This window comes from Salmo trutta, chromosome 5 (assembly GCF_901001165.1).
Source record: "Salmo trutta chromosome 5, fSalTru1.1, whole genome shotgun sequence".
Classification (NCBI taxonomy): Eukaryota; Metazoa; Chordata; class Actinopteri; order Salmoniformes; family Salmonidae; genus Salmo; species Salmo trutta.
In genome coordinates this window covers 43,281,211-43,305,948 of record NC_042961.1, presented here as the reverse complement: position 1 = coordinate 43,305,948, position 24,738 = coordinate 43,281,211, and the positions used below count along the sequence as shown (strand labels likewise).

The 24,738-nt window shown below is 42.0% G+C and overlaps 1 protein-coding gene across 5 annotated transcripts in view; it reads right to left on the bottom strand.

Moving 5' to 3' along the window:
- Nucleotides 1–21,709, bottom strand: part of LOC115194229 (RAP1, GTP-GDP dissociation stimulator 1) — a 56,782-nt gene extending 35,073 nt beyond the window's left edge. The window contains exons 1-4 of one of the 5 annotated variants that reach the window (XM_029753740.1): nucleotides 21,606–21,667; nucleotides 21,170–21,233; nucleotides 17,239–17,349; nucleotides 15,641–15,763 (exon numbers count right to left, since the gene is read on the bottom strand). In XM_029753740.1, the coding sequence (XP_029609600.1) occupies nucleotides 15,641–15,763; nucleotides 17,239–17,349; nucleotides 21,170–21,173 (238 nt within the window). In that variant the 5' untranslated portion in view covers nucleotides 21,174–21,233; nucleotides 21,606–21,667. Of the gene's footprint in view, nucleotides 1–15,640; nucleotides 15,764–17,238; nucleotides 17,350–21,169 lie in introns of all 5 variants that reach the window. The other 4 variants (XM_029753742.1, XM_029753741.1, XM_029753739.1 and 1 more) reach the window with 4 other exon arrangements.
- Between the last annotated feature and the right edge of the window lie 3,029 nt (nucleotides 21,710–24,738).

The following is a 24,738-nucleotide window of genomic DNA, read 5'->3' as shown; positions in this document are numbered from 1 at the left end:
CTGTCAGTTCCGTTGAATTCTGAACTGGTGAAAGGCGAGGATGTTGTAGGGATGCGTCCTTCATTGCCTATTGAGGGTATCGATGTTATCCTTGTGAATAACTTGGCTGGTGAGTGTGTATGGCCTGTTGTGTCCATCTCTAGTGGTTTCCTCTAAACTGTCACTTGTAGGGATTCCCGATGAGAGCGCACAGCTTCCCCAGAGGGGCGTGTGCGGTAATGCATTCCATGAGCTGTGGTGACCTGGTCACTCCACCGGCTAATGATGATGTTACAAAGAAATCTGTCAATACTTTCCCTGTTATTCTGGTTTCTGTGCCCTGCTCTGATCTAATCAAGGAGCCACGGGCTGTCCCACATTAGAAGAGTCACGTGACGGGCCACTGTTTATTTTGCTGTCCTGTTCTGTCACTCCTGTCTGTTCCCTTCCTTCTGTTCTCGTTATTTTTATTTTTTTTAAAGGTTGCTTTGCGCAAAGGTTGCTTAGGACGAGGTTGGATGGGGCAGTATTTTGTTTGTTTGGTTGGTGTGGTGTTCCAGGGTCATTGTTGGTCCCCGGTTTTATGGAGGGGTGTGTGTATGACGACCCTCTCACCGTCTGCCGAATTCTCTTTGCTCTCGTTTTCCTTATTAGGATGTCGGTGGGCGGAGCCGGGAAGGTCGTCAGCGAAACGGGACACAAATGGGCCCGGGTGTGTCCTGGGGATAAATGCACCTTTTCCCCCATTCATTTAGGAGTCTCCACACAGACACACTGTTGGATTTTGGTTGTGGCATTTTGTAGCCGTTTTTGTTTGTTTGCTTTGGCCCCTCATCACATCAATGTACGCAACCATTCACACCATTGTTACTTGTTTATAGTTTAACTTTAGTTAATAAATATATTTGTTATTCCTTGATCTTCACGTTGTCTCCCTTTATTTTTTTACAGGCTACGAGCCGGTTCGGGACACTAACTAGCATTACCCAGAGACTTCCAGTCATTGCGCTATCTACTGCATGCTAGCCGATACAATAGACTTCCAGTCATCACCCTAACGCTAATTAGCATTGGCTTGTACAACTGCCTACAACTTCCTTACATTCTGGACACAGACATAAATGGTATGAGTTCATCTGACTCTGGGGGAGTAGATAAAGGGCCTCCTTGCCAAAATCCCCAAAATGACCCATGATCAGTGTCTAGGTGAAACTTCCCCCTCCTACCACTCCAAATGGACCATAAAGAAAGGTGGTGCTGTGCGGTCTCGATTTAAGATGCAGTCCGGGATCCTAAGTACTTCAATATTGTACATACAAACTGTCAAAAAATAAATTTTAAAAAAACTCCAGGGACTTGTTTTGGCTTGTGAGCACTACTTTCAAAACTACTGACTGAAAGTATACAAAACCTTTGAAGCAACAATTTAAAGCTGTAATCAGAAGTTTAAACAATGCATTTCCATGCCCTTGTTTTGGTAGAAAGCTGAGGGAAGGGGCTTCAGAAATGTAACCACTCTCAAATTCATAGAGCTATGGAGGCAATGACTGACCATCCATTATATCATAACGCTACCAACAACACTGCTTACACAGTATGGTAACCTAACACCATCACACTATCCAGGGATTTTCTTGGGATGCCTTTGATACATTTTTCAGGATTGAAAATCGCTTTCAAGATACAAAGTATGTAGAAAAGATAGGTCCATCTTTTTTTTTTATTTGAAAACAATCACCAAAATAAAAAGCTAGACAGTAAGATGGAACTGAAAAGTATAGATTGTTTTACCAAAACACAGCATTAGCCATGGCAAAATGCATAGAATTGCAGGAAATTTGCTTTAAAACAGCAACATTTTCTCAGCTCCATGGAGAAAATTGTCATAAAGGGATACTTCGGGATTTTGTGTACAGTATGAAGGTAGCCAATGCTAAGTAGTGTTAGCACAATATACCCATAGACTTCCAGTCAATGCGCTAACGCTACTTAGCAACTTCCTTCAAACTGCATGCAGAGACCTAAAAATGTTATCCGGAAGTAGATAAAGGACATCATTGCAAAAATGTCTTTACGCCGCCAAGATGTGGGCCTCTAATATTCTCTCTACAATCCAGCCACGCCGACCGTGGCCATTGCCACGCTCACCACCTAAGCCCTCTTTTGATCCGCAAAAAAACCTTGATCAAAAGCAACAGAGAAGTGTTGCTTTTGTGAGTGTGACGGGCTCGTAATGCTGAAAGGACAGCGACCGTAATACTAGTGCACTTCATATAGGACAGGGCACTTTTTGTAAAACACACAGGCTGATAAAGACAGTCACAGACAGCATGAGGATAAAGAATAAGCAACCCATTCACTCTGACATAAGCCTTAAATCATAAGAATACAGTGGGGGGGGAAAGTATTTGATCCCATGCTGATTTTGTACGTTTGCCCACTGACAAAGAAAGGATCAGTCTATAATTTTAATGGTAGGTTTATTTCAAAAATGTTATAAATTGATTTGTATTTTAAATGAGAGAAATAAGTATTTGACCCCCTCTCAATCAGAAAGATTTCTGGCTCCCAGGTGTCTTTTATACAGGTAACGAGCTGAGATTAGGAGCACACTCTTAAAGGGAGTGCTCCTAACCGCAGCTTGTTACCTGTAAAAAAAGACACCTGTCCACAGAAGCAATCAATCAATCAATCAGATTCCAAACTCTCCACCATGGCCAAGACCAAAGAGCTCTCCAAGGATGTCAGGGACAAGATTGTACACAAGGCTGGAATGTGCTACAAGACCATCGCCAAGCAGCTTGGTGAGAAGGTGACAACATTTGGTGCGATTATTCGCAAATAGAAGAAACACAAAAGAACTGTCAATATCCCTCGGCCTGGGGCTCCATGCAAGATCTCACCTCATGGAGTTGCAATGATCATGAGAACGGTGAGGAATCAGCCCAGAACTAGACGGGAGGATCTTGTCAATGATCTCAAGGCAGCTGGGACCATAGTCACCAAGAAAACATTTGTTAACACACTACGCCGTGAAGGACTGAAATCCTGCAGTGCCCGCAAGGTCCCCCTGCTCAAGAATACATATACAGGCCTGTCTGAAGTTTGCCAATGAACATCTGAATGACTCAGAGGACAACTGGTGAAACTGTTGTGGTCAGATGAGACCAAAATGGAGCTCTTTGACATCAACTCAACTCGCCGTGTTTGGAGGAGGAGGAATGCTGCCTATGACCCCAAGAACACCATCTCCACCGTCAAACATGGAGGTGGAAACATTATGCTTTGGGGGTGTTTTTCTGCTAAGGGAACAGGACAACTTCACTGCATCAAAGGGACGATGGACAGGGGCATGTACCGTCAAATCTTGGGTGAGAACCTCCTTCCCTCAGCCAGGGCATTGAAAATGGGTCGTGGATGGGTATTCCAGCATGACAATGACCCAAAACACACGGCCAAAGCAACAAAGGAGTGGCTCAAGAAGAAGCACATTAAGGTCCTGGAGTGGCCTAGCCAGTCTCCAGACCTTAATCCAATATAAAATCTGTGGAGGGAGCTGAAGGTTCAACTTGCCAAAGGTCAGCCTCGAAACCTTAATGACTTGGAGAAGATTTTCAAAGAGGAGTGGGACAAAATTCCTCCTGAGATGTGTGCAAACCTGGTGGCCAACTACAAGAAATGTCTGACCTCTGTGATTGCCAACAAGGGTTTTGCCACCAAGTACTAAGTCATGTTTTGCAGAGGGGTCAAATACTTATTTCCCTCATTAAAATGCAAATAATTTTATAACATTTTTGACATGCGTTTTTCTGGATTTTTTTGTTGTTCTGTCTCTCACTGTTCAAATAAACCTACTATTAAAATTATAGACTGATCATTTCTTTGTAAGTGGGCAAACGTACAAAATCAGCAGGGGATCAAATACTTTTTTCCACCACTGTGTGTGTGTGTGTGTGTATGTGTATGTGTATGTGTATGTATGTATATATATATATATATATATATATATATATATATATATATATATATATTTTTTTTTTTAAACAGGCTAAGCAAACTATTACTTCCCATTGCAAACATCTTGATCACTTTTAGCACACAAAGTAACTGGTGATCTAAAGTTGAAATGCAACAATGTTGCACATGAACAACGGATAATTTTCAAAGAGATCGCTAACAGCAAGCAAACTGCAATAAAAAACCCAGTTCCACTCACCTGATGATTGATTTTATTAGGATCTCTTTTAGTCCTCATTTGGACTAATCTTCCAAGAGTCCTTACACATTAAAATGCAATTTATAATACGATCACATTTTCACATAACACACTGTTACAAACAGACATAATACACTAACATATTGACCAGATAAATACTAACAGTCCAAAAATATAGATTAATCTACCATAGTCCAGCACAACTTTCCTATGTATTGTTTGAATTTATATATTGAAAAGGTTTCTGGTTTGCTCAGATAAATTATTACATTTCTTTATTGCTCTAAATCAAATTGTTATTTTGCCTATTTCTCTTTTCTGTCTGGATAACAGATGCTGGACAATCTATTCCTATTATTTACTGAATGTTTCTTACCAACTGAATACTGTTGTGAATAGAGTTCGGCCGTTTCAAATGATGTATATTATGAAATAAAATGAGCATGTTTTATTATCTTGTTGATTGATGACAAACCAAGAGCATTGAGCATGACTACAACAAAAATAAAATCATATCTCCACCTTAACAATCCTTGCTGCTTTGTTCTGTGCAATCTGCAGCCTCCTAATTTCACTTGCTGATGCATTTCCCCAGAACACAGAACAGTAGTTCACCTGATTCTCAATTAATGCTTGGGGTTATTTGCTTAATCTTTCCTGGTAAATATTTAGCCATCTTTCTGATCATGCATGCAGTTACATTTTTTATATACATAATTAGTTATCAGAGACGACCATGATAAGCAGGTGTCTAGCTGCACTCCTAGTAGTTTGGTTTCTGCCACTTCCTCATATTTGTACTCCTCCCATACTTAATTGTATCCCATGCTGTGTTGACCTTTTCCTGGTGGAACAGACCAACTTAACTTTGGTTTTCTTGGTGTTTAAAACAAATTTGTTCCGGCAAACCCACTCCCCGATATTTTCCAAATCTACTTGAGGTTGCTGTACCTGTTGAATCAACTGATCATTTGAAACGTAACTTCTTGATGAAAGCTAACCATTCCTATTTGCCATCGTTTCAATCTAAACCTACAGGAAAATGTGTGCCCTCAGGCCTGGAAGGAAGCTAAATTAATTATGCTACCGAAGAACAGCAAAGCACACTTTAATGGTTGAAACAGCTGACCAATCAGATGGCTACCATGCCTTAGTAAACTTTTGAACAAAACTGTGTTTGACCAGATACAATGCTATTTCACAGTAAACAGATTAACTACTGAATTTCAGCATGCTTGTAGGGCAGGGGACTCAACACTTACACAAAAGCAATGATTGGCTGAAAGAAACTGCTAAGAAGATTGTGGGAGCTGTTTTGTTAGACTTCAATACAGCTTTTGATATTATCAAAAACAATCTTTTTTTCTACTGCTGAAAAAAAAACGTGTTATGGCTTACATCCCCTGCCATATCGTGGATCAAGAGTTACCCGTCTAAGAGAACACAGAGTGTGTTCTTTAATAGAAGTCTCTCCAACATAATCCAAGATGGCTGCCAATCAGTCTTTCCGTTTGTATGTCTGATCCTTGAGATCTGGTTTAAGAGTTGTTTTAATGACCCGATCATGTCTACAGAAGTAAACACTTGATGTGAAGGTGGATGCTGTATATAACTATTATTTTTAGATCTGTCTCTATTTTACAAAATATGTTTGTACAAATATGTCTGATTGAGAAAGCCTTTTTTTCTTCCTCGAGCTGCTCGTAACTGTAGCCTACACCTTTTTGGAGTTGGAGCGAACAGAGTCGGGAGAGTCTATCTGAGCGCAAGGCCTGCTACTCGAGCGCAGGTGCGCACTGAAGGCTAGGAGCGGAGAAGCGGTTGACAGATTGGAAAACCTGATGCACCGTGTGAAAATCTGCGTCGTTGTACACAACGTCTACTGGTCGTCACCTGTGCTGAAAGACCTCTAGAAACCAGCATTATGTATCTGTTACTGTGCTTGCTCTTTACTCAATCAATGCCTTCCTGGATTAAATAGGCTGAGTGATCAATGGGTGAGCGAATTATCTTCGCCTTATGCCCTACAATTTGCAAACACTCCGATGAGACCATGTTAATACCACCAGGAACTTGGTCTCGCTCTGTAACTGCATGTGTACCACTCTCAAACGCAAGTGCGGCTACACATGATAGCAAACTCTTGAATTACTTTTTTTTTTCTGTGTCGAAAGACAGCTCGTTTCATTGACAATGGTGCTGGCTCTGCCAAGTCCTCACGCATTGGGCAACAGATGTATTGTAACATTTTTATTGTTGATCTCTGGTAATGTGCGACCAAATCCTGGGCCGGTTAGATGCCATGCAATTTCCCGACTCCCTATGATTTTAAAAACAGAGCTGGTTTTGGCCTCCAAAAATTTCCAAAAATAGACATGATTAGAAAATGGGCCAATACGACAAATGCGGACAATGGTTTTTATCAGAAACTTGGCTAAAGAAATCTGTTTCAAATTTCCATTGATGGGTACACGGTTTTTAAAACTGATCGGATGAGTAAAGGAGGGGTTGAACATTTGATTTGAAAGTATTTGTCACAAGCCCTTAACCAACAATGCAGTTTAGAAAAATACGTGTTAGGTAAAAAAGAGATAAATAATAAATAAAAGTAACAAATAATTAAAGAGCAGCAGTAAATAACAATAGCGAGGCTGTATACAGGGATACCGGTACAGAGTCAATGTGCGGGGGCACCAGTTAGTTGAGGTAATATGTACATGTAGGTAAAGTTAAAGTGACTATGCATAGATAATAAACAGAGAATAGCAGCAGCTAAAGGGGGGGGGGGGCGATACAAAGAGTCTGGGTAGCCATTTGATGAGCTGTTCACGAGTCTTATGGCTTTGGGGTAGAAACCTTTTGGACCTAGACTTGGAAGACATTCAGAATCAGCGGAAGGGACAATCCCTGGTTTTCAGATAACTTGGCAGAATTAATTAGAAAGAGAAATGTATATTGGGCTCAAGCTAGACATAAAAATGCTCCTGTTGACTGGGCCTCCTTCAGAGTGCTAAGAAACAAAATTACAGGATTGATCAGGAAGTCCAAATCAGATTTCTACAGTATCAGTCAAAAGCTTGGACACACCTACTCATGACAGGGTTTTTCTTATTTTTACTATTTGACATTGTAGAATAATAGTGAAGACAAACTATGAAATAACACATATGGAATCATGTAGTAACCAAATAAGTGTTAAACAAATCAAAATATATTTGACATTCTTCAAATAGCCACCCTTTGCCTTGACAGCTTTGCACACTTGGCATTCTCTCAACCAGCTTCATGAGGTAGTTAACTGGAATGCATTTCAATTAACAGGTGTGCCTTGTTAAAAGTTTATTTGTGGAATTTCTTACCTTCTTAATGTGTTTGAGCCAATCAATGTGTTGTGACAAGGTAGAGGTGGTATACAGAAGATAACCCTATTTGGTAAAAGTTCAAGTCCATATTATTTCAAGAACAGCTCAAGTAAGCAAAGAGAAACAACAGTCCATTACTTTAACACAAAGGTCAGTCAATACGGAACATTGAACGTTTCTTCAAGTGCAGTAGCAAAAACCATCAAGCGCTATAACGAAACTGGCTCTCATGAGGACCACCACAGGAAAGGAAGACCCAGAGTTACCTCTGCTGCCGAGGATAAGTTCATTAGAGTTAACTGCACCTCAGATTGGATCCCAAATAAATGCTTCACAGAGTCAAGTAACAGACACATCTCAACATCAACTGTTCAGAGGAGACTGTGTGAATCAGGCCTGCATGGTCGAATTGCTGCAAAGAAAAGACTAAAGAACACCAATAAGAAGAAGAGACTTGCTTGGGCCAAGAAACATGAGCAATGGACATTAGACCGGTGGAAATCTGTCCTTTGGTCTGATGAGTCCAAATTTGAGGTTTTTGGTTCCAACCAGCGTGTCTTTGTGAAACACAGAGTAGGTGAACGGATGATCTCCGCATGTGTGGTTCCCACCGTGAAGCATGGAAGAGGAGGTGTGACGGTGCTGGTGACAGTGTCAGTGATTTTATTTAGAATTCAAGGCACACTTAAACAGCATGGCTACCACAGCATTCTGCAGCAATATGCCATCCCATCTGGTTTGCGCTTAGTGGGACTATCATTTGTTTTTCAACAGGACAATGACCCAAAACACACCTCCAGGCTGTGTAAGGGCTATTTGACCAAGGAGAGTGATGGAGTGCTGCATCAGATGACCTGGCCTCCACAATCACCCAACCTCAACCCAATTGTGAAGGAAAAGCAGCCAACAAGTGCTCAGCATATGTGGGAAATCCTTGAAGACTGTTGGAAAAGCATTCCTCATGAAGCTGGTTGCAAGAATGCCAGCGTGTACAAAGCAGTCAAAGGCAAAAGGAGGCTACTTTGAAAAATCTAAAATATATTTTACACTTTTTTTGGTTACTACATGATTTCATGTGTTATTTCATAGTTTTGATGTCTTCACTATGGATTCTACAATGTTGAAAATAGTCCAAATAAAGAAAAACCTTTGAATGAGTAGGTGTGTCCAAACTTTTGACTGGTACTGTATCTAAATGCAGTCACAGAGAACCTAAACAACCCTACCTGTTCTGGAAGATAATCAAATCAGTGTCAGGTTCTAATGTATCCTCTGGCCTTCCTGACCATTTAATGATGGATTCTAATGAAGTGAAGGATAAAGCTGATACTGTATGGGTTTTTAACAAGCACTTCATATCTGCTGGTTCTGTTTTTTTTATAATGGTGGGGCCCAGGCCTCTAATGTAAGCTCTGTTACAGTAAACTATGATATAGGCTTTCATGTGAACCATTTTAACTTTGCGCCTATTTCTTATGCTGAGGTCTAAAGCACTAAAGGCAAGACACTAAAAAGTCTGCAGGTCCATACAACCTGGATCCCTACCTCTTAAAGATAGCAGATTATATTATTACTGAACCTGTGGCTCACATTTTCAACTTTAGTCCCTTGACCAATTCCATAGGGGCTCCCAAGTGGCGCAGTGGTCAAAGACACTGCATCTCAGTGCTAAAGGCGTCACTACAAACAACCGATTCCAGACTGTATCACAACCGGCCGTGATTGGAACTCCCATAGGGCGGCGCACAATTGGCCCAGCGTCGTCTGAGTTTGGCCGGTGTAGGCCATCATTGTAAATAAGAATTTGTTCTTAACTGAATTGCCTAGTTAAATAAAATAAAAAATGAATGAAAATCAGCCTATGTCCTCCTACTACTAAATGGTGGAGATCCCTCAGGGCGGTAGTTATTAGCATCCATCTCCAAACTCCCTATCCTGGCCAAAGTCTATGAATCCTTCGTGAACTCAGTTAAAAAAAAAACTCTTCATTGAAAAGAACATGCAGGGTTCCATCTGGCTTTAGATCGGGGCATAGCACCACAACTGCAGCTATGGCAGTGGCAAATTACATCATGCACTTGATAAAAGCAACATTGTGCTGCTCTGTTTGTTGATTTATCAATAGGCATTTGATTCAGTTGACAATGAATTGTTGCTAGCTAGACTCAGTAACATTGGTCTCAGTGAAGGGGCAGTAAATTGGCTTAGGAGCTATCGTTCTGACAGAACACAATGTGTATATGCTGACAATCACAAGTCTAGCTTTCTTGAGATGAATAGAGGTGTGCCCCAGGGTTAAATTTTAGCTCCTGTGTTGTCCTCAATTTTATTAATGATTTGGGAAATGGGAAGCAACCAGCAAAGTTGCAGATGATACAGTCATACATTCATGTGCTCCTTCTCTGGTTCATGCTGTTGAAGAGCTCCAGACTGCTTTTCAGTCACTGCAGGTCTCAAACTCATCACGAATGTAAAAAAAAAAACTTTACCAGAGCTCACACTCAGGCAGAGAAGGTTAGCATTGTCACATCTGGTGGCTTATCAATTGAAAAAGTGTAATCCTACATATACCTAGATATATGGTTGGATGACAAGTTGTCCTTTAAAGTTAATTTAGATAATTTTGTGAGGAAGCTTAAAATGAAATTGGGGTTTTATTTTAGTAATAAGGCTTGCTTCCCACTTATGGCTAGAAAGAAGCTTGTTTTCTCTCCAATTGATTATATACTTGTTGTATATGCATGCCTCCTCCTCTGTCTTACAGAGACTGGACTTTGTTTATCATGCATCCTTGGGCTTTATTACAAATGCCAAGTCACTCACCCACCATTGCACCTTGTACCAAATGGTGGGTTGGACCTCACTTTATATGTGCAGAAAGTTACATTTGTAGGTGTTCATCTACAAAGCCATTTTGGGTAAACTCCCTCTTTACCTACACTCTGGTCTCCTTCACCACCAGCAGTTACCATACACCGTCTGCTAGGTGGTTGCTACTTAAAGTCCCCAGGACATTTACAGTATTAGGGAAGACTGCCTTCTCATCTTGTGCACCAGAGGCATGGAAAAGTCTACAACCCATGCTGTATCTAGATATGTTAGTGCCATTGAATTAATGAAATATTTTGATGGAAGACTGTTACAGAGGAGTGTAAATGCTTTTTTAGGCTGGATCATGTTGTTGAATTGTATTGTTTCAATTCTGTAATGTATTGATTGTTGCGGCCTTTTAGGCCAAGTCTCCCTTGAAAAAGAGTCGGTCTCAATGGGCTTTTCCTGGTTAAATAAAGGTTAAATAAAATAAAAAGGGGGGCATACCCCAGGGTAGCTGTCTAGGCCTCTTACTATTAAAAACGTTTACTAATGACCTGCTACTGGCGCTGAGTAAAGCCTGTGTGTCTATGTATGCTGATGACTCAACATCAGCTACCACAGCAAGTGAAATCACTGCAACACTTAACAAAGAGCCACAGTCAGTTTAAGAATGGGTAAAATCAAGTAATAAGATAGTCCTAAATATTTATAAAACATTGCATTTGGGACAAATCATTCACTAAATCTCAACTAAATCTTGAAATGAATAATGTGGAATTTGAGCAAGTTGCTTGGTGTAACCCTGGATTGTAAACTGTCATGCTCAAAACATATTTATGCAACGGTAGCTAAGATGGGGAGAGGTCTGTCCGTAATAAAGAGCTACTCTGCTTTCTTGACATCACTATCAACAAAAGTCCTACAGGCCCTAGTTTTGTCACACCTGTACTACTGTCCAGTCATATAGTCAAGTGCCAAAAAGAGGGACATTACAGTTGGCCCAGAGCAGCACGGCTGGCCCTTAAATGTACAAGGAGAGCTAACATCAACATGTCAATCTCTCCTGGCTCAAAATAGAGGAGAGATTGACTGCATCACTAGATGTCTTTGTGAGCGGTATTGACATGTTGAAAGCACAGAGCTGTCTGTTCAAACAACTAGCTCCCAGCTCAGACACACATGCATACCCCACAAAACATGGCACCAGGGGTCTCTTCACAGTCCCCAAGACCAGAACAGACTCTGGGAAACGCACTGTACTACATAGAGCCATGACTACATGGAACTCTATTCCACAACAAGTAACTCAAGCAAGCAGTAAAATCAAACTTAAAACTATACCTTATGAAACGTGGACTGTGAAGAGAAACAGGAGCATAGCCAAAACTTCCAAATACATTTTACTCAGGAATGCAAAAAAAAAAAAAAGGTTATTTTAGTCCAGTAGGTTTGACACAGTGAGCCTTCAACAGTGAACTGGGCATAGAAATTTCCAGGGCCACTGACAGATAAAATGCCAGCGGGTTGGTGTAAATGCTCAGGCTGGCACATCAGCAGGCAGCGATCATTAGATGCTGCTAAAAGTACATGAATTATCTCAACCGTTTCCTCCCCCAACTCGGTCACTTCCGTTCAACGCGGTGCCCGCCTCTCTGAAACCCACTCATAATTACCCTACAAGCATCTTCTGACACTGCAGCATCTGGGTTGAGGGGCCATGCATATTATAATTTGTCACATGGCAAACGGAAGACTACCCGAGTCCAATACGTGGCCAAGAAAATGTGACGACTTTACAACTGGAGAAGTCAAGAAGCCGTCAACTTATTTTAAATGACCAATCTCAACCGTGCTATCGTAAAGCTTTAACACGCGCACTATTTAGCTGTTATGTCATAGGTAATAAGAGCGTTATTAATGCCTTATGTTGATAGAATGAATAAATCTATCCCCTAATCTCACGTTTTATCTTACGGTCTCTAACAAACAGTTCCTGAATCTCAACAACCAGCCACTCACTGCTGTGCATGTTCCTTTGATCAAGCCACAGTATGGAATGGAGTAAATAAATGATTCACTGTGGCGATGTGTGAAAATTACTACTGTCTACGAAAGCAAGATAGATGGCAACACCAACAAACAGGTCTCCTATGGTGCCTGCTGTTAGGAGTCTGAAGCCATCTGCACAGAAAAAGAAAATGTATGAAATGAAATGTATGCATTCACTACTGTGAGTCGCTCTGGATAAGAGCATCTGCTAAATGACTAAAATGTAAATGTAAAAATCTGTGGCCGTTAGAACGGGAAAAGGCAGAATTTCCAATGGGGAGTGGGGTGGACAAACAACAAACAAGGACAAGTCCACAATCTAGGCTACACAGCAAAAATATATAGTCTATCACCCATACGTCATTATCTAAGACTGAAAACACGCAACATTTTCATCCATAGTCTTGAGCATCAGCCCTCCAAATAGATAAATCACCATCCCATTCAATTAAGCCTTTTGAATCCAAATTTGGCTGTCGACTGCCTTTAAATTACTATAGCGGCCGCAAACGGGCTTGTTTTTCTAACAATGTGTGTCAATATCGCAATATTATCTTGCTAACGACCTGCTGTCATATTCGCATGGCTGTTCTCATCAACCAGAAGCAGGGTATGCAGTCATTTGACTAACATTTTGTTTTTCACAGACTTTCACAACTTTCCACTGTGAAAGAGGCTTTATCGATGTTGGTTGGTGATACGGATTTGCACAGGTCCTTGCACTTTAAAAAGAGATGATGTCGAGGTGAGTGAATAAGGAAACAGCATATATATGTTTTGTGTTGTCGATGTTTGATGCAGTGAAACTTGGAATAGCTGACATTAGAAAATCCTGTCATAACTTTGTTGGTACAGGTGAGCACATCAGCGGTGGAGCTCGAATGATTGCTCTCTGTCTCATGTAAATAGTTGCAGTGTTTAGCTGTATATAGCCAGCTAACTATTTGGTTGCTTTGTCTTGTACGTCTTATGGAAATGGCCCAAGCTGCTTACTATAGCTAGCTAACTAGTTAGTTTGTCAGGCAAGAAAAATTGTGTGTAGTGGTAAAATTGGCCTGCGCTCACAAACCTTCAACCTCAGCTGTCATTTTCACTAGCTAGCCATACAGACAACCAGCTAACTAGTCACCAAAATGAAGGCTAGAACAATTAGTGTTTACCTGTTGGGCTTAGGTTATGGTTTGTCATGTTTGCTTGGGGCAGATATTCATAGCCTCGTATTCCTGTCGCGTTAGGGTTGTAGACGCCTACGCAGCGAAGCTCATATGATGAGTTGGATATTTTTTTTCATAGCCAGCTAACAAGTTGCTTGTTTTGTACCGTTTCTACCGATGCAATTCATTTGGAAACTGTCCGAGCTTCATGACTAATCAGCTAACGTTGGCGAACTCTGTAGTTAGTCTGTCAGGCAAGAAAGCATGAGTTGATTGGAGGAGAGAGACTGTGTGGGAGGAACGGGAGGCGTGGAACTATCACCCATTATGGAAACCCCTTATTAGGAAGAGTTGGTGTGTATGTTGAGAAGAAGAGAGTGTGAGACATTATGTTCCTGACCACAATTGTATCCTATTTGTTGCTCCTCTCACTCTGTTCCTTTAGGTCAGTAAAAGAGAATGAATTGATGTGGGGAGTCAGGGCTCAGCAGCAAAAGGCAGGGAGGAAGAGGCGTTAGAGATGATTGGAGGGATAGAGATGTGGAGCGAGAGAGGAAGAGGAGAGTAGAAGAGGAACACGAGGGAGGACAAAGAAAAGCAAAGTCCCACTATTCACCCTTGTACCACACAGCCTGGGGCTAAAGTGACAGTGGCAGGGGTTTTGGAGTTGTTTTTAAAAGTGGTAGGAACTTATCTGTTCCAGAGCTTGTAATGTATTACAACAAGACAATGGGAGGGGTTGACCATCTTGACGAACTGAGGAACTATTACAACGTTGGACGCACAGGCAGAAAATGGTGGAAGTACAGTATGTGTTTTGGGGGATGCTCAACATTGCCATCACAAAGGCGTACATTGTGTGGGGGCCCCTTTCCAGAAACCTCAGGCGCTGGTCCCAGAAGGCCTTCACAATGCAGCTTGTGCATTCACTTTGTGATATGGCTACAGTGCCAGGAAGAGGAGATACAAGAGCGTGACACCAGGGTGTGTAGAGTTTTAACTCATAATTTGAAAGCAGGTGAAGTTTGAAGGGCGCGAGAGAGGGTGTGTGGTGTGCATCCTGAGTAGATGCAGGGCAAAGAGTAGGAGATGTGTAGAAACCTCCTTTCGGTGCTCTACGTTTTCGGCAACACCTTGCATGATGGGGCCGTGCTTCCAGCGGTTCAATGACATATTGTAGGCTAAATGCAAACACTAACGTGACAGTGTGAAATATGAATTTGTCCTACAAATCTTTTACTGTCTCTGAACATCTATTTTTTTATCTTCTCTCTCTAATACTGGTTGCAGTTACTGAGTTGTCAAAGTAGGCTAATATTTCTACATTTTGTGTCAGGCCTGGTCCGTACTAAACCTTATTGAGAGAGGTTATCTACATGTTGAAATAGTCTCTGAACAGTTGTTTGCATTTTTAAAAGAATAAGAATCGTTGTCAAATCAAAGCCTACTTTGTGTGGGTTTTGAAATACTTTCTGAATATTGTCCTATGATCACATTTTGGATACATTTTTTTTATTTATATGTAAATAATATTTCTAAGTATAATATATTATAATTGGTACATTTTGAGTGAGAAATTTAGTTACATTTACTACAATTGAAATACTCTAGGGTTTGTTGTTGTGCTAAGTGCTAATATTTTTTGATAGTGAGTGTCTATGCACAATGGAAGACAAAATTAGTGTTATTCCTACTGACATGAATGTGGTGTCATTAAAGAAGAGGTTGTGCTCTTTAAAACGAAGATAACTTGTAATTGTCATTCGTTTGTTTTTGAGCCATGTCTGTGTGCTTGAAAGCAAATTTTTCTCACACATTTATCTTAAATTCTCAGTAAGCTACAGCAGCATTCTGGTAATTCTATTGGGGTTTAAAGGGTTAACATGGAAAATTAAGATAATGCTAACTAAATGAGAAATGCATACAAATGTAGGCTAAATCGCCTGAGAATAAACAAAGTGTAAAAATTGGATACTGACAAGATGGCGGAACCAAAAGTGAGAAGAATGACGCTTCCTGGGGAGGATGAGAAGAGGTGTGGAGAAACCAAGCGAAGGGTGCCTCACCATTTTTGGCCACCTCGGCTATGATGTTGGCTACTTTGGGGGTGCAGGAGGACTGTGGGGCCAGCAGGGTGGGAAGCAGGGGGAGAACGCCCATCTCCTGGATTTTCCCACTGGCGTCAGCATCTAGGAGGGGAAAGGAGAAGGGGAGAGAGGAGGTGAACAGTTGAAGAAAAAAAAAAAAAAAAGGGCTTTCTCAATTTGTCTTTCTATGAATCCTTGCGTTATATCCCCTTGCCCCCATCTGAGTCAGCAGGTAGCCTAGCGGTTAGGAGCGTTGGGCCGGCAAGGTGGAAAAATCTACCGTTCTGCCCTTGAGCAAGGCAGTTAACCCCCAACAACAACTGCTCCCCAGGCGCAAATGATGCGGACGCTGATTAAGGCAGCCCTCCACACCTGTCTGATTCAGAGGGGTTAAATGCGGAAGACACATTTCGGTTGGTTGCATTCAGTTGTGCAACTGACTAGGATTCACCTTTCCCTTTCTCTATTGAAGGAGAAGATCCGAGACCCTGCCCTCTGTCCTTCTCCAAAGCTTTTTGAAAACGAGGCAAGTTGAGAGGATGCATAGTGAGTTGGGCAAGGTGAAGCGGATAATCCTTTTCCATTCCATCCAGATCGTTCAACTTGTTGGGTTCCATGAATAAAATGACTAGCAGTTCTAAACTAGCGTAGCCATTCAATTATTATTGTAACCAAATAAATGACCATCACTGATTTTTATTATTAGGCTAAAGGTGGTATCAGAAAAAGTGTGCAAGCATTTTTATTTTCTTGGTCAGCACCTCGCCCAAACAGACTACTGTACGTTCAGAACCATCACTTGCCAATGCCAAGAGACAGGAAGTGGGTGGGTTGTGCTGCCAAGTGCAGTAAAACATTAAAGCTACAACAGTAAGCACAACGCTAAAAGACAGCTGAGGATGCAGATAGCCAGCAACTCAATTAACTTAAAAAAAAAAAACACACAAATAAGGCCAATAAAATGCTCAAAACAACAAGATGCTGGATAGGCCGAGCCAAAACAGGCAGATGGTTTTGTTACCCAAACTAAGGAGGACGGACAGATGTGAATAAGGCTGGCTGAGATGGGCCTTGCATGAAAACAAATGTGAGCCTGGTGACTAGAAAGTTAGATACTATATGTTGTCCATTTTCTTTGGAGATTTTCTATGGTTTTGATAGTCACATATAAGCCCCTTACCTATCAGAACTGGTACAGAATCCAGAAGCATCCACTAAATATAACCCATTAGGGGGCTAATGTGTCAATGATGTTTTGAACGTGGCATTAATCTAACTGGAAATCTCAGACTTCTGACTTCAGTGTGTTCAAGACAACTGGGAACTGGGGTGGGGGGGGGGGTTGCTTTGAGCGGTCATCCAGGTCGGAATTCCAAGTCGGAAGCCCAGGCATCTTTCTAGAGCCCTGACTTTTTGACCTGAAGTTCACTGACGTCATGATTTGACCTTGGTTTTAAATCAGAGTTCCCAGTGGTCTTGAAAGCACCATAAACTTGCATCCATCCTGTACTGTGCATAAGGTCCTGAAGGGTACCCTCCAGCAATGTCACCGTCTGAGGAGTGTGGGTCAAACTTACTGTTGTGGGCCAGTGCTTTGAGCAGGCAGTCCAGGCAGCTCTCCACACTGTCTGTGGTGCTGTCAGCTGAGGCTAGCTTCAGCTTCTTCAACGCATCACTCAGGTTATCTGCTGGGAGAGGGGGAAAGTGAAACGATGAATGGGCAGTGGTCCTGACCTCAGTTTACTCCTAGGTCTTAGGTAGCCTACACTGTTTTTTTTATCAAGGGCTGGATGGCAGATTTGACCACAGCTGCTACCTTGAGCCATACAGTATAGAGCAACCCACAAGTAATATCACACAGTTTAAAGGCATATGAGAAGACATATAGGCTACACTAAATCCACCATCCATAATTTTGTCAATGTCTGAATCTGACTGTTAAACAGTCACCACTCGCCGTCCTCTGCCTAGTATCCTGCACCGAACCTTAGTCACTGTTACTAGCCGGCTATCACCTGGTACTCTACCCTGCACCTTAGAGAATGCTTTGCCCTCTGTACATCGAGTCATTGAACACTGGTCACTTTAATAATGTTTACGTACTGTTTCACCCACGTTATATGTACAGGGCATTCGGAAATTATTCAGACCCCTTGACTTTTTTCAATTTTGTTACAGCCTTATTTCGAGAATGGATTACTTTTTTTTTTGCTCATCAGTCTAAACACAATACCCCATAACGACGAAGCAAAAACAGGTTTATCATTTTTTGCAAATGTATCAAATTTACATAGGTATTCAGCAATGTTGCCAGGTTTCCTCTAGACGTGATGCTTGGCATTCAGGCTAAAGAGTTCAATCTTGGTTTCATCAGACCAGAGTATCTTGTTTCTTATGGTCTGAGAGTCCTTTAGGTGCCTTTTAGCAAACTCCAAGCGGGCTGGCATGTGCCTTCTACTGACGAGTGGCTTCCGTCTGGCCACTCTACCATAAAGGCCAGATTGGTGGAATGCTGCAGAGATGGTTGTCCTTTTGGAAGGTTCTCCCATCTCCACAGTGGAACTCTGGAGCTCTGACAGAGTGACTATGAGGTTTCTTGGTCACCTCCCTGACCAAGGCACTTCTCCCACAATTGCTCAGTTTGTCCGGGCGGTCAGATCTAGGAAGAGTCTCGGTGGTTCCAAATTTCTTACATTTAAGAATGTAGGCCACTGTGTTCTTGGGGACCTTCAATGCTGCAGAAATGTTTCGCTACCCTTCCCAGATCTGTGCCTCGACACAATCCTGTCTCGGAGCTCTACGGACAATTCCTTCGACCTCATGGCTTGGTTCTTGAACTGACATGCACTGTCAACTGTGGGACCTTAAATAGACAAGTGTGTGCTTTTCCAAATCATGTCTAATCAGAAACATCTCAAGGATGATCAATGGAAACAGGATGTACCTGAGCTCAATTTCGAGTCTCATCTCAAAGGGTCTGAATACTTATGTAAATAAGGTATGTTTATTATTTGTAATAAATAAATATGCAATCATTTCTAAAAACCTGTTCTCATTTTGTCATTATGGGGTATTGTGTGTAGATTTGAGATAAATTGTTTTAATCTATTTTAGAATAAGGATGTAATATAACAAAATGTGGAAAAAGGAAAGGGGTCTGAATACTTTTCGAATGCACTGTATTCTAGTCATGGCTAATCCTATATAACTACTGCTGTACACCTTTAATATTCATATACTGTCTATATGTCCATTATATATATATATATATATACACTGTCTTTATGTCCATGTATGTATGTATGTATGTATGTATGTATGTATGTATGTATATATATATATATATATATTCCGGACACTGACATTGCTCATTCTGATATTTCTTAATTTTAACATTTTGAATTATGTGCGTATTGTTTTGTATTGCTATGTATTATTACTGCACTGCTGGAGCTAAAAACAAGCATCTTGCTGCACCTGCAATATCTGCAAATCTGTGTACGCAACCAATAGAATTTGACTTGATTTTAAATAGAAATGTGTCAAAACAAGAGGCCGAAAAACACTTTTGTAACGTTATTACACAATAAGAGACTGAAAGGTCGACAGACAGACAAACCGACTTAAACCAAAGCCTTCTGGCTCCTCCTTCTCAAATGGTGGCTCTAGACAACACTGAGACAGATTGGTCATACAGCAGTGAGCCCCAGTAGAATCAGGATGTGAGCAGTTGTAGAGCTCATCCCTGAGGAGCCCTACAACCGTAGGCATAGCTGACATGTGGCAGTGGGTATCAGACCATTAGGACTGCATCAGCAAACATTGGGTAAACAGGAGCATGTCAATACAATAATATTGTGTGGATATGAGTTCAAGTCATGATGGGAAGTGCCTCAGTCACAGGCAGTACTTTGATGGGTCCTTATCATAATGGGCATTCTCTGTCTAAACAGTACGCCTGGTATGCTGGGCCAACTCTAATAATTATTTAGAGATTTTTGACATCCAGAGCTGTTACAGAGCTCTGCTAATGGGCTGCCCCAGGGGAAGAGGAGCTGAGGTGACAGCCACACACTCACAGAGACACAGAGAGACAGAGAGAGAGACAGAGAGAGTGTGAGTGAGTGAGTGAGTGAGTGAGTGAGTGAGTGAGTGAGTGAGTGAGTGAGTGAGAGAAAGAGCAAAGACCATGACATTCCCCCTCCCGCAGATGGTCTCAAATGTGTGCAGTGAGGATTTGGATTAAACCGTGTGACAATTTTAAAACCAGTCAAACGAGTTGGGGGTTTTTTCAGCCTGGCCTCCATTATATAATGGATTTGTCTTGCCATTCAGATTATGGTATCTGTCAGGGTCCCTCCCTATGGCTAATGAGGCCTGAGTGAGGCATTATCGTAACACAAGACATGTTAGAAAAATGTTAAAAACACATAACAGGCTATGTTTGCATAAAGACTGCGCCAGTCAATTATCCATAACTAATAAGTCTAGCTTTCTGTGCCTATTGATGATTCTACCCACCAGTCTTCAATCAAAGCATTGATAAATGCAATGAATTAAGTGTGTTACTGCTTGGCTGGAGCAAAAGCCTGCACCCACACTGCCCTTCAGGGTAAGATGCCCAACCCTGTCCTATAAAGACATGTGTCTGTGGATGGATGGGTTCATCTGACCTCCTTTCTGCAGAATCACATAATGGAATATTCTGGAGGCTAGTACCGTGTGCTTGCACATTGTATTGCAATGGATACACAAAATATACCCCAGAATTCTGGAAAAATCAAAAACCCTGATGAGACAGGAGTACATCCTACTCAACAATCCAATGCAAGTCACTGGGAATAAATTATTTGAGTTAAAATGGGAGTAGCTACATTACTCCCAAAAGAGAGCATCCTCAGTCAATGCATTTTTTCTTACTAAAGTGTCAGGCACACAATTACTATAAAAGGCGACATGAACAGCTCGATTCGTCAGTGTGTGAGTGTAGGACTATTGCATAACAGTGTGATATGGATGGCATACATGTCTTACACTGATGATAGTAAACAAGTAGTACGGCTGTCAACATGTATGCATGTGGTAATGTGGTCGTAGCTAGAATTTGTGTTTAACTAAATAATCCATAGTTGAGGATTCAATGCAATAAATTCCATACGAGGCTCGAGCTGAAACCCCCAAAAAATATAACGTTAGCAGTATGGCTGTCAAGAATGCAGGTTCTGTCTAGCAATGCTCGTGTTACATAATGCCATTGCATGGGCAAGCGAACAGACAGCTTCCCGTTTCCTCTCTTCACCCCACCTACTCGAATGAATCAAGAACTCAAGACACAGAGTGCGGTCTTCTAGTTGGCTGCAAACATGGGACATATTTAGTTAGCTGGCTAATTACGATACGCACCACCTACCCTTACACGTGTGGGCTACTTTGTCCACATCTGTCTGCGTAATCTTTACAATAGCTGACAACTGGATGACGTATGATTCAGAAAGTGTTGCTACTCACCCATTTGGCTACTGTAGTGCGCGTGATAGTCCAATCAGTTTCGAATTAGGATGCGCCCAGAAGGCTGTCAAATGGGCATTAACAGCAAAAATAAAAATGAGCAAGTTAGATGTGTTGGTTGACACTTGATTTGATATTATTTGAAGTCGCTAGATTGCTAGCTGGCTGGTCAATCAGATACCAAGGCCCACCCTTAGCTAACCCACGCCGTGTCGTAGCCGGCAATACTAGCAAGCCACAACACAACCTCTCCCTCCCAGATGGCGCCGGGGATGCTTGCAGCGTAGCCTATCGTACGACCCCGACCTCACAACTATGATGGTATGGTTGTGTAATTTATCCGCTGGTAATATTGATCCACATCGACGCCAAAATTCGCTACTTCAACCACAGAGTTTTGCTCCAACCCTACTAGAAACGCACTTCCTATACTCACTCGCTTGCTTGCTTGCAGTTGCGGCACAGAATCCATGCACAGGGAATAGCAGCCTATTTGCTTGCAGTTGATTGGTTATTGGCCTGTACATAAGATCTCGTTTTCCACGATTATTGGCCAAAGTCTGTGTCGTTGGCTCGTGCCACGCCCTAAAGTGTTAAAAATGCCCACCTTTCAAGTGACATCCACAATCCATAGCAATTAAGTCATACAAACAGAATTGTAGCTACATAGTTTGGTCTGGTTGCTACTTCACTGGACGACTAAGGCACTATTTTCATTGGAGTGTCTGGGTTAGGAGGGATTGGACCATAGAAATAGAATTGATAGAAATTAGAATGTGCTGCTGTCTTTTGGATTACCAAAATCCATGACCGGGAACTGTCTGAAAATCAATTCTCCTGAGAAGGGCGGAGATGTATCCATATGTAATTTTACTGGGCAGAGATTTTGTATCCATGTGTATTTTTACAGCTGTAGATTGGTACTTTCAACATTTCCCCCTATATAAATACATTGAATTAAACCTTACTGTCAGTGGTCGTTTGAGCGTGTTGTTCCGACTAAAATAACCAGCCTGGCCCATGTTGAAATCAACATAAACGGTACGGAATGACCAATTGAAACACGTTGTGATTATGGTGTCCCAGGGGACCTATTATAATATGGTGTAATGCACGAGTTTTGTTATTTAAAATCATAACACCCATATTGATCAAGCCCCACCCACCAGACGGAAGCAAACGTACCTGTTGAAGAACGGTGTGCACCGTTTTGGTGAAAACGTGCCGTTCAGTAAAAACGTCACGCAACGTAGAAAACGTTGAAGCGAACTGAATGCACCCCTGATGTAAACGACCCTATGTTTTACTGCCATCTAGCGGTGTGTTTATTAACACGCAGACCAATGTGTGCCATCTAGGCAGGTTCAGTGGAGACTGGCTGACAGCAAAGGGGTATTTTAGGAAGAAAGCTAGATCTACTCAGGGTTTTCTAAAGCTAAACAGCTTCAGTTAGCTTCACATTCCTGCTCAGGCTTCATCCGTACTATGACGGTGGATATTGCTCGTCCGCCTGTCGAACTCTATCAAACGGCGAGTGCATGTTGTATATGGAGTCGAACTCCGAACTCTTCATTCCCTTTATAACAAAATATAGCAGTTTTGAATCTGCAGTAAAAATGCTGTAACTGCAGTCGACTGTGGTATTTTGGACTCAATAATTGCAGAATAACTGCAGTGTACTGCATTTGAACTTCAATTAAACTGCAAAATTACTGAACAAGAAAAACGGTGTTATTTTGGACTAAGCATAAATGTTTTTCGTACGTGTTGAGACAATGTTGATGTAACAGTATACCTTCCGTCCCTCTCCTCGTCCCAACCTGGGCTTGAACCAGGGACCCTCTGTACACATCAACAACGTTACCCATCGCGCCACAAAAACCGCGGCCCTTGCAGAGCAAGGGGAACAACTACTTCACGTCCCAGAGCGAGTGACGTCACTGATTGAAACGCTATTAGCGCGCACCACCGATAACTAACTTGCCATTTCACATCGGTTACACTAGCTGTGTCACTACAGATCCTGGTTAAATTCCAGGTTCTGTCGCAGCCGGCCGCAACCGGAAGACAATTGGCCCAGCGCCGTCCGGGTTAGGGGAGGGTTTGGCTGGCTGGGATGTCCTTGACCCATTGTGCTCTTGCAACTCCTGTGGCGGTTTTTGTGGAGCGATGGGTAACGATGCTTCGAGGGTGGCTGTTGTCGATGTGTGCAGAGGGTCCCTGGTAGGGGCGAGGAGAGGGACGGAAGCTATACTGTTACACTAGCACTGTGATGCAGTGCCTTAGACTGCCACTCGGGAGGCCCAACATTACTTTTTTAACACAAAAAAAACTAACATTTGTTTAATTCAATATCAGTCATCTTCCTCACATGAAGGGGATGATGAAGCAATCTTTGCAAGAAAAAGGGAATCTGATTTCATTGGTCCTCAACTCACGGCTCAGTCATTTCTTTCAAGGTAGCCTAAGTGGAGTTAAATATGAGTTAATCTGCCCTGGAGTAGGTTAGTTCTAAAGGATTTGCTGCCATAGAAATGTACTTTGTTAAAAGGTGAGCCACTTTCGTATGACCGATTTATCCCGAGTTGAACTCCGTTGACCAAAGTTTCCTCTAACTGCTCAAACCGTCTCTAAGTTCTATTGACTGAAACCAGGGTGAAAGAGGAAGAGAGGAAAATATGCCTCCCTCCACAGGTGGTATTGTTTCGCCCTCCAAGCAAGGAGGTTTTTATGGAGGTCAATGAGTGTCAAATTTGGTCAACAAAAAAATGAATGGCTTATTTGCTACGAGAGGTTTATTTGATCGGATCAAAGTTTTGTAATGCTTAAATTGTTACGAGTGTACTGATTATAGGTAGGACACGTAACATCCTGTCAACTTTGAGATGGCTATGCATATTTATGGCATGAGGCTAGTATCAGAGCATCTCTCTCCATTGAATACAAGCTATTGACGTCAACTACCCTCATCGAATATTCAAAGGATTGCAATAAGGAGATTTATCTGTCGTGTAGTAGGCTCAGTAACATGAGGATGCGATGGGCATAATTAAGGGTAAGTTTCCTCGGCAAGCTTAGCATTCCATCACAGCATACATCTTCAGCACATGCATACTCAAAATCAAATCAAATTTTATTTGTCAGATGCTGAGCAGTTGCCATACCAGGCATCAATGCAACCAGTCAGGATGCTCTCGATGGTGCAGCTGTAGAACATTTTGATGATCTGGGGACCCATGCCAAATCTTTTCAGTCTCCTGAGGGGGAAAAGGTGTTGTCGTGCCCTCTTCACAACTGTCTTTGTGTGTTTGGACCATGATAGTTTGTTGGTGATGTGGACACCAAGGAACTTGAAACTCTCGACCCGCTCCACTTCAGTCTCCTTGATGTTAATGTGAGCCTGTTCGGCCCTCCTTTTCCTGTAGTCCACGATCAGCTCCTTTGTCTTGCTCACATTGAGAGAGAGGTTGTTGTCCTGGCACCACACTTCTGGGTCTCTGACCACCTCCCTATAGGCTGTCTCATCGCTGTTGGTGATAAGGCCTACCACTGTTGTGTTGTCATCGTGC